This window comes from Condylura cristata, unplaced genomic scaffold (genome assembly GCF_000260355.1).
Source record: "Condylura cristata isolate star-nosed mole 26May11 unplaced genomic scaffold, ConCri1.0 scaffold00001, whole genome shotgun sequence".
Lineage (NCBI taxonomy): Eukaryota > Metazoa > Chordata > Mammalia > Eulipotyphla > Talpidae > Condylura > Condylura cristata.
The window spans coordinates 14,627,228-14,637,097 of record NW_004567102.1 but is presented as its reverse complement, the minus strand read 5'-3'; the positions used below and the strand labels follow the sequence as shown (position 1 = coordinate 14,637,097).

General features: G+C 38.1%; 1 protein-coding gene across 1 annotated transcript in view; it reads left to right on the top strand.

Moving 5' to 3' along the window:
• Nucleotides 1–7,933, top strand: part of LOC101631237 (cytochrome P450 2K4-like) — an 18,242-nt gene extending 10,309 nt beyond the window's left edge. The window contains exons 6-9 of the mRNA XM_012729262.1: nucleotides 9–150; nucleotides 515–699; nucleotides 2,087–2,228; nucleotides 7,366–7,933. Coding sequence (XP_012584716.1) covers nucleotides 9–150; nucleotides 515–699; nucleotides 2,087–2,228; nucleotides 7,366–7,547 — 651 coding nt within the window. The 3' untranslated portion in view covers nucleotides 7,548–7,933. The remainder of the gene's footprint in view (nucleotides 1–8; nucleotides 151–514; nucleotides 700–2,086; nucleotides 2,229–7,365) is intronic.
• Nucleotides 7,934–9,870: the final 1,937 nt, after the last annotated feature.

The window sequence follows — 9,870 nt, the reverse complement described above, 5'->3', positions numbered from 1 at the left end:
CCCCCCAGGAGATAAGTACATCTACTAACCATTTCAGTGATGAAAACCTGGTGGCACTGGTTAGCAACCTCTTCGTGGCCGGCACGGAAACCACCGCCTCCACGCTGCGCTGGGCCATCCTGCTTATGATGCGCTATCCCGAGGTCCAGAGTGAGTCTCCCAGGGTTCAGCGCATTGCTTCTAGGCGCAGTCACACATGTCTTGCCCTGAATGATGAAGAATTCCACGGCTATACTGGATACTTTCTGTTCGCACCCTTGAGGACAGCTTGTACCTTTTGTTTTCTTTCAGGATAAACCAGTATATTTTGCCCTCCACGTCTGGAATTATTGGAAAATTTCACTTATATGCAGATCCCAGAGTTTCATTAAATCGGGCATGGGGGTGAAAGCAATGAAAGGGTGAAAGAGAATTCAGGAAGCTTTAGGCTTGACTTGCACCAGCAAAGAAAATGAGGAAAACTGTTGTCACGCCCCGTCCACTGCATGAACCACTTTAATTCCATTTGATACAGAAAAGGTCCGCGATGAGATCCTGTCAGTTGTGGGCTCTGCACAACCTCGAATCGCACACCGAACGCAAATGCCATACACAGATGCCGTCATTCATGAAGTGCAGAGATTTGCTAACATCCTGCCCACCAGCGTTCCTCGCGCAACAACCACAGACGTCTTATTTAAAAATTATTATATTCCAAAGGTAAGGGTTTAAGAAGGGGAGATGTGGAGAGAGGGAAAGAATGTCAATGATTCAAAAGCATTAAAATAAATGATCACAATCTTTTGTGATTTTTTTTAAAGGATTTATTTATGTGTACAGGAACTGGGGTATAAACTAGAGGTGAGGAGTGGGTGAGAGGGTTCACCAGAGACAGAGTGGGGAGTAGAACAGGCAGACTGACTGAAATACGCTGCCGAGGGGAAGCATCTTACCAGACAGGAGAGGCTGCTGTGCCATGTGGGTCACCTCCCTGGACAGGGATTACACCTGCTACAGTGGCTGTGGAAGCTTCCTAGTGCTGCACTTTAACCCCTGGTGCTAGAGGGAGGCCCAACCATTACAATCTTGGCCTGGTTTTTTTCTCTCTCCCTTTCTCACTCTCCCTGCCATGTCCTTCCCTCACCCCCCACCCCACTATACAACAAAAGGTAACTCAGGATCCATAGGTGATATGTATTCTGTGCAACTTTCAAGGCATTATTTTTTATTTTATGATTGTAAAGAATGGGGTTCAGGGAGTTTTAAACTAGGTTGGGTATAAGGAAGCCAAAATTCCAGGAAAGGTGTGCTATCTTGTGCTTTCAGCTACTCCCACGGCACTGCCACAACTCATTCAGTCCTCACATAGAAATGTGCCCCCTCCCTCCTAATTTGAAGACATCTCCATGCAGCTTGTTATGTCCACTGGTAAGCTGAGAACACATGCATAGATCGTTCCTAAAACTGAACTGGAAGGAATTCTCATTAAGCCATGCTCCATCCACTGGCCCACAGAACTTAATCTTTTCCTTAATATTTAAATTCACTGCTTCTGGACCCCTCTCTGCATGAATCCAAGGGACCAAGGGTTATGCAGACCCCTCCCTACACCATCACTTCCTACCTGTGAATATAGCAGAGGGGCCACAACCATCTGCAGAGCTTCTGTTCTCAGTGCACATGAAGCACACACACTGTTTGGCTTAAGTAAATCTGCAAGTGAAATGGAGAAACAAGTGCAATCACTGTTAAAAATTTAAAAGGGGTCCAAGCCAGAGGTGCAGGGGTGGTGAGAGGACACCAGAGACAGAGTGGGGACTAGAACAGGCAGATCAATGAAGTACACTGCTGAGGGGAGCAGTGGGTGAGACAGGAGAGGTCTGTTGCACCATGTGGGTCACCCCCTGGGTCAGGGATCAAACTTGCACTGAGGGGGCTGCCGCCAGCTCCCTAGTGCTGTGTCCTAACCCATTGCGCCACCAGAGAGGGCTCCCTTCTTCTATTTCCTTCTAGAGCTACAGCTTCTCAAAAACTGATGCCCATGATAGCCATCTCTCTTCTTTTTAGGAAGCAATTTAATCTATGTCACTAACATTTTTATTTCCAGAACACTGAAGTCATCACTTTGCTGACCTCAGTACTTCGTGATCAAACAGAGTGGGAAAAACCAGACACATTCAATCCAGAACATTTCCTCAGCTCTACTGGAAAGTTTGTCAAGAAAGAAGCTTTCATGCCTTTTTCAGTTGGTAAGATATGTTAGTTGAAAAAGAGTTTAAAAATTCTGGAGAGAGTTGGCCTTAACTTAGGACCAGAATTTGTTTTAGAACTAGGCTAAGATTTTTATATTTTCTCATGTGACACAAAACTTGAGAAATTTGGAAAAAAGGAAAGGTCAGGGATCTATGTTATCCCCCATTGGCTTCCAGTTGGCTGTAAGACAGTAGGCACTGGAAGGATGTTTAAAGGATCTTTGAAGAACCCTGTGGCTGAGATCTGAGTAGAGCCTCAGGAGTTCTAGGAAAAAAGTTAAATTTGGGCAGCCTACTCCACTCCAGTAAGAAAAGTGTTGCGCAAATATGTGCAAATACCACATATTTTTTCTCCGGTTTACATGGGAAAATATTATAAAATTTGAAATTCAGGGAACTAAATGAATTGACTCCACAACGGAATACCTAAGAACCTGAAGTGAATTCTTCATTCCTGGGGAAGAGACTTAACAAAATTGTGCACTTCACTTATACAAACAACCACTTAGCTTTAACTTTAGGTACCTCTTCCAGGCTAGAGAAACTCCAGTCCCCCTAAGAATCTGCACCACTAATAACAGAGCAACACACAAGCCACATTCATTCTAATTTGTATATGCACACAGGATAATTAGAAGAAAATGCTACATGTATTAATAACTCCTATTTTAAAATTTAAAAATAATATCTTGAACCAGAAAAGTTAAAGGAAATAAAACAATCCCCAGAGAATCTGCAGTACTATGAGATCACTTTCTCTCACTACTTCCTTAAATTATAATTTTTGAGAGTTTGAGAGAGAGAGGGAGGAGTGAAGACAGGGAGAAAAGGATGACCATGGTAATATAAAACAATAAGCTCTTTAGCCATATCTAAATGCTAAACTTTCATTCTACAAGTGAAGATGTGGGTTATATTGTTACACATAAGATTTTTCTCCAGATTCCTTTATCAGATCTTGCACTTACTGCTGATAATATTTAGAGGCAAGAAATCACATTCTCTTTGACACACCGTTTTCCTGTGAACAATAATTACATTTACTTTTTCTCTGGAACTCTGACCAGCACTGTATCCAGGCCTGCTATGATAGTTTACATTCCTGGGCTTGGAAGCCTCTTTGGTCTATGAAATAAACAACAATATTCCTGATTTTTATAAAGTGACTTATCCTTAAAGGACTTTGACCAGTTTACCACAAATGTTCTAAAGCTTTCTAGATAAACTGGGTGTTTTCAAGAATATTTTTGGTTGTAGGAAATACAGGAGAAGTAAAATTATTTTTAATCATAGATAAGCAAATGAAATTTTTTTTCTATTTAATTTTTTAACTTATGCACATGTTAGAACTTACATTATTTCAAATATTATTGTATCTTGCTGATTTGTGTTTCAGATGAAAGACTGAATTTCAGGATTCCTTGACTTACACATAAAGTGACAATTTGATTAAATGATCTAAGCATTTCAGGCAAATTTCTGAATGAAAGTTATTCTGAGAAATTTCCCATCTGGTCATCTCTAAACTTATTTGTCCAGCCACTGGAGTCAATTCCTTTTTGCCTGGTCAATATAGGACTTGTCTTCAGGTGAACAATTTTCCCTCTTTCTATGTAAAAACCCATGAGTTTATCTGAAAAATCTTTAATTTGATATTCTACTTTGCAACGATCTTTAACTTGAAGTCTTCAAAGAGACTTGTTTTAGAGGGATCACTGCATTGTTTTCAGCAAAAATGAACCGTGTGAGGGTCTTTAAACTGTGTGTTTCCTCAAAATCCCTCATGATTCCTTATAAGGATACCCTTCCCTAAATTCAGAATATTTCATCATAACATAATGGACAGGAATTCCACCCCCCAAAAGACCCCATGAACAATTTTTCTAACCATGGTATTGATGCTGTTTCAAATACTTTGGGATAATAGTAACCTTTTGACAGCTCCTTCTGACCTTTTTTATTTCATTTTTTACTATGGGAGGTGGACCAGTCCCTAGAGTGTGTGACTTGCTCTACAAAGAGGTTAGAAATGGTGGTTGTATATTCATTTCCTGAATTCATGTCAGCCGTGTATCTGCTAATGGATAATTGCATACAACTACATCTTAAGTGCCGGTCATAGCTTTGTCCATGTGAGTGGGGGTGACATAAATTTGTTATCTAAGTGATGTCCTCCACTTAGACTTGTGTCTGCTCCCTCCCTACTCTATCTCATGACCAATGTCACTCAGACAAGGATGAATTTTATTAGCTCTTGCAGGTATTTAAACTGGGCTTTATTTGTACTGAATCTAGTATTGTTGAATGATATATTCTACTTGTATAATGTGTTACATTTACTGATAGTTGAACTGTAACTTTCAGTGGGTTCTTTTAGAGCTAATTCCCCACTCTTAATTCCTCTATGAGAATAACTATACTCCAAGACTAGATTATAACAGTTTCTAAAATGGTCTTCATTCCTCCAGCTCTCCTCCTTACAAGTTAATTTAAAATATTAGTTATAAAATGCATTTGCCCAAAATGTATCTTAATTTTTTTCTAGCTAAAAGATCCTCCATGGTATCCATTCTTTTCCCTGGCTTAGAGACAGATCTGGGTAAAAAAATTCACCTCTTATTTACTAGCAATATGATCTTAACAAGTAATTTAAAATTTCTAAGACTTATTTTCACCTCTGAAAAAAATAGGTATTATAATAGTACCTATCTCATAAGACTAGTAATGGGACTAAATGTCCTTTCTTATGCACTTTTCCACAGCAGTATGTTAATAAATAACAACTGCTTCCTCAAAACTGAATGCACTAAATTATGCAGACATAAATTTGTTATCTATATCATATTTATTTATTACAAGTAAAGGATGCATAGTAAACAATTTACAAATAATATACAACATACTTAATTATAAATTCCATATATCTAATTTATTTTCACTAAATGTTTTCACTAATTTTTGCCACGTTCTTGTATGTGCAGTCAACCTGTGGTTGCAGCTGACAAATGTCGCTCTCACCTGAAAGAGAATAAGTAAATAACTTTTCCTTTTTTCTTGAACTCTGGAGTAAGGCAGACATTTCTTAAATTAAACCTTGTTCTGATAATGAAATTAATCTTTGTTTCCCTTGCAAGGTTGGCTCAGGCAGTCCCCAGAAGTATTCTTAAAATATAACCATCACAAAACTAACAATCTGAAGAAAATATTATCTTAAAATTAATTTCATGTTTCAACTATCAGCGCTATATCTGTACAAGCCCTTGTGTTCCTCTTGTATCTAAAGCACTCATTCTTCTAATTCTATCCTCAATTATTTATTACCTGCTGCATTAACATAAAGACTTTGCTGTTGGATGGATTTATTTGATGTGAATAAGTACTTTGATTGACATCAGATATGCCTATTTCTGCTAGCATTTCTTTTGAAAATAAATAAGACTACTTACCATGTCTTTATTTTTATCTATTTATCCTCAAGAATAAACTAAATGATACATATTTTGTTGATAGCAAAACTCAGCTCCCTCAACACCTTCCTAGAGTTTGTGAAACTAGGCATAGTTATCTATTGCTTAGTGAGATTCTACTACTAGGCAGTAGGCCCCTTGACAGAAATCATCTCAGATCCAAGTTCGATATCTGTATCTTATAGACAGTAAGCATATGTTTATAGATTGAATGATTAGCTCTCATTTAATAAACATTTCCAGGCAGAGACAGATAGTAACCATGGCTTTTCATCCCCAAAATTCTGTCTTGTTACTTACGATAGTGAAAAACACGTTCTTCTGTTTGTGGAGTCAGTCTGTTCCCTAGAAATTTATATAAACCAGTGTTCATTTAGGCTACATCCTCTGTGTAACATTTGAATATCTTTTCCCAGACTTCTGTGACCCAGTAGACTTGTGAATTATCTTCCCAATTAAATAAACAAAAAACAATGTAATAGACTAGTTACATTTGGCACAGTTTGTAAAGCAATGCAGCAGGTTTAAGATTTATAGACTCCAGAAGTAGTATTAAAATACCTGGTTAGGGCTTCTGAAACACTGGAGGCAAAACCTTCTAGTAAAGCTACATTTCAATAAAATATACTATCTTTGCTCTATAACACAAATACAAGACTCATTAACTATAAGATGGAAAAAAATAGCTCATTCTTAGCAGTATGTTTTAATGGTAAGGCTTCAGTTGTCGTAACAAAAATCCACTTTGAAGATTTCCTTCTTCAATTTAACTGACTCCACTTTTAGTTATCTTGATCCTCTCCTCAACAATCATGATTCAAAGATAATACTAACACATCTTTCGTAAAAGTTTCAGCACAATGTTGGCTCTATAACTTCCTCGGGATCAGGTCTGAGACTCCCTATTCTATGCTCTAGCCAGAATCAAATTTTTTTTCAGTCCTCAAATACATTCCAGCCCTTCCACATCTTCTCCCATCTAAGCAAACTAACTTCTGCTCACCCTTTGTGCGAGAACATAGATATAAAGTTCTCATGCATACAGACAGCAAGTCTTCTCTGGCTCCCCACTTCATTAAGTACCTTTCCTATATGTACTCATGACACAGTTAGCTTTACCTGTCAGCATTTTCACATCAAAATGGTAATGTTTAATTGCTTGCCTCCCTTATGGGAGCTTAAAGATAGAACTGACTTATATACTCAGTTTTGTGTTTCTAATATTTAAACTCAGAGACAGAGCCCCTTCAAAAGAGATGATCACTTTTTTTTTTTTTTGGGAAGAGTTAATTTTATTTATTTATGCATACAAGAACTGGAGTGTAGGCCAGAAACATGGGTGTGAGTGTGGGGAGCAGAACAGGCATATATCTACTAAAATACATTGCTGAGGGGAGCAGCGGGTAAGACAGGAGAGGTCTGCTGCACCATGTGAGTTAGCTCTCTGGCTGGAAATTGAATTTATGCTGCAGTGATTGGCCATAGCTTGATAATGCTGAGTGCTGAGATTTAACCCCTGGGCCACCAGGAGCCCACCTGGAATGATAAATTTTCACACATTCTGAAGTAGAAAAAATCATACCTGAATGGGTTTTATCTTTGTTGAGATAGTTTCAGATTTTAATGCCCATACACCTTCTCACCCTTCACTATATTCACCTCTCCAGGTCGCCGGATGTGTGCTGGTGAGTCACTGGCCAAGATGGAACTTTTCCTTTTCTTCACAAGCCTCATGCAGAAGTTCACCTTCCAGCCACCCCCTGGGGTCTCCCATCTGGACCTGGACCTAACCCCAGATATTGGTTTCACCACTCGACCCATGCCTCACAAGATACGTGCTTTGTTCTAGGCCTAGGCTCTGCTTGAGAGTTGCAGCCCTGATTCTTGATCATATTTTGTAGCTGAGCACATACTTCCCATTTCTCCATTTCATGGATCATTATATTCTGTTGAGCATTTCAGCATTAAGTAGTCAGTCCCATCACTGTAGAGGGTTCTCATGGCAGATCACATAAGTCCCTGTGCTAGTCATTGTACTAGAGACCTCCTCACTGCGATTCCCTAAGGTGAAGCAAATGAACAGAAATTTGATTAAATAGAACCTTCACAGGCATATGAGATGGGCCTAAGTATCACCCATAAATAGTTCTAACTGGCCAGGTTGGGGAAGGGGACACATATGATGTTGTGCCCTAGGAAGTCCATGCACAGCTTCAAAGCTGCATTGAAAAAAAGTTTAACACTTACATGAAGATAACAGTATTCTAGGAATAGCCAAAAAAGGATGTTTAATAACAGATAGTTGCTTGTGTATACAGCTAGGTAACTTAGCTGGACAGTGAAGTTTCCTGCTCTGGACTTAACTGGAGTTGAAAGGCCCCACATTTCTGTGTTCAGTGCTCTCAAATTCCAGAAAAGCTCTATGCAAGAACTCTGTCGTAAAATAAAGAAATAATTGTCAGTTCTCCTGAAACTAGAGCATCTTTAAGCCTTTCTGATGTAAAATGTACTTCATCATCAATATAAATACTACTCCCTTGCACTCATTTGACCTTTGTTAAAGCAAAAATTACTCTGGGTGAAGTTAAGCAGTCAAGGAAGGCATTATTGAAGGCTATTAAAATTGGGAAGAGAGGCCAGAATTTGTTCTGAACTCAGCTCTGCAGTAATAACATGAGGAAGTTTTTCAATGCTGAGGTGAGCTCATGGAAAAGCACTGGAGGATGTTAGTGGTGAGGCTGAGCAGTGGCATACATCTAGCTGGCTGAGTTACTTCCTAATTTTAAATTGTTTTTCCTCTGTGACTAGAACACTTATCTGTGTTTGCTAATTAGTGTTCATTGAAGTGAGGCTCCATCCTCCCACAGAGACTTGGAGATAGGGTGCTATCTTCTTTGATGACATTTCAAAAGGATGACTCACAGATCCTTGAGAAAGATAATCCTGGATTATAAAATTGATTTTTATAAAATTGAGCTTTTATAAAAAGATTTTAAAAATAGATTTACATCTCAAAGGGGCAGAGAAACCTTTTATAACTGAAAGTTTTCTCAAGGAAAGGGAGGTCATCCGTGGTGGCGTAGGGATTCTCAGAACTATTAAGCTATCACCAGCCACTGCAGCATGAATCCTATCCTTGGTCAGGGAGCTAACCCAGTTGGCTCAGCAGAACTCTCCTGTCTCTCCCACTGTTCCTCTCAGCAGAGTATTTCAGTATATCTGCCTGTTCTGCTTCCCACTCTGTCTCTAGTGAATATTCTCATCCTCCACCCACCCCCTCATCCCCTGTGGCCTACATCTTATTTCTTGTATGTATAAATAAATATAAATAAATCTAAGGAAAGAAAAATGAAAAAGGAGGTCAGGACAAACCATTTTTTTTTTAGTCAAACTGAGAGGAATATTAGTTCGTGGTCATCCCCAAGAAAGCATTTTCCAAAAAATCTTTTTAGAACTAGTTTAATGTAGAATAATCAGGTTCCCAGACTATTAAGTTAAACTAAACAAAACTGCATATGATAAAGAAATGGGGCCTATTTATTTAAACTTAGTAATTGAACACATTAAGGAAGTTTCATGAGTTGCACTCTGTTAATAATTGGTATTCAACAACATATCAGTTAATTCTAAATCCACAGTTAATTAATAGGAGGGTTCTCTTACACAGGAAGTAATAGAAACAGTTTTGATTAGACATCAGAAAATCTGATTTTCAGTTCAAATTCTTCCAAACTTCCATTTTTATGTCTTCATGGCTGCATGTCAACAGCGATATAATTAGCAAATTGATACCAGGAGCAAGAAGTTTTTAGCACTAATATGACAAAATAACATTTGGTAATAGTCATAAAACAAATAATAATTTTAATCTTTTGGTTAGTCTGATATAATGATAATTTATGTAACTAATTTCCAAGTAAACAAAAATCGAAAATTCTACCAAAGAAACAGAAAAGCTGCTAAATTATATTCTACTAGTGTGATGCTTTATTGCCTTGCTTCTCTTTAGTTTTGAAATGGACAATTACTTTCTTGCTAAATAAAATATTCAGATCCAGTAAAATAATTCATGTGTAATATAAATTATTATTTCTCAAGCAAAAAATGTTACATTTGCTCTTTCCCAATTTTTAAGTTTACACATAGTAAATCACATGAAGTAACTCAAGTGC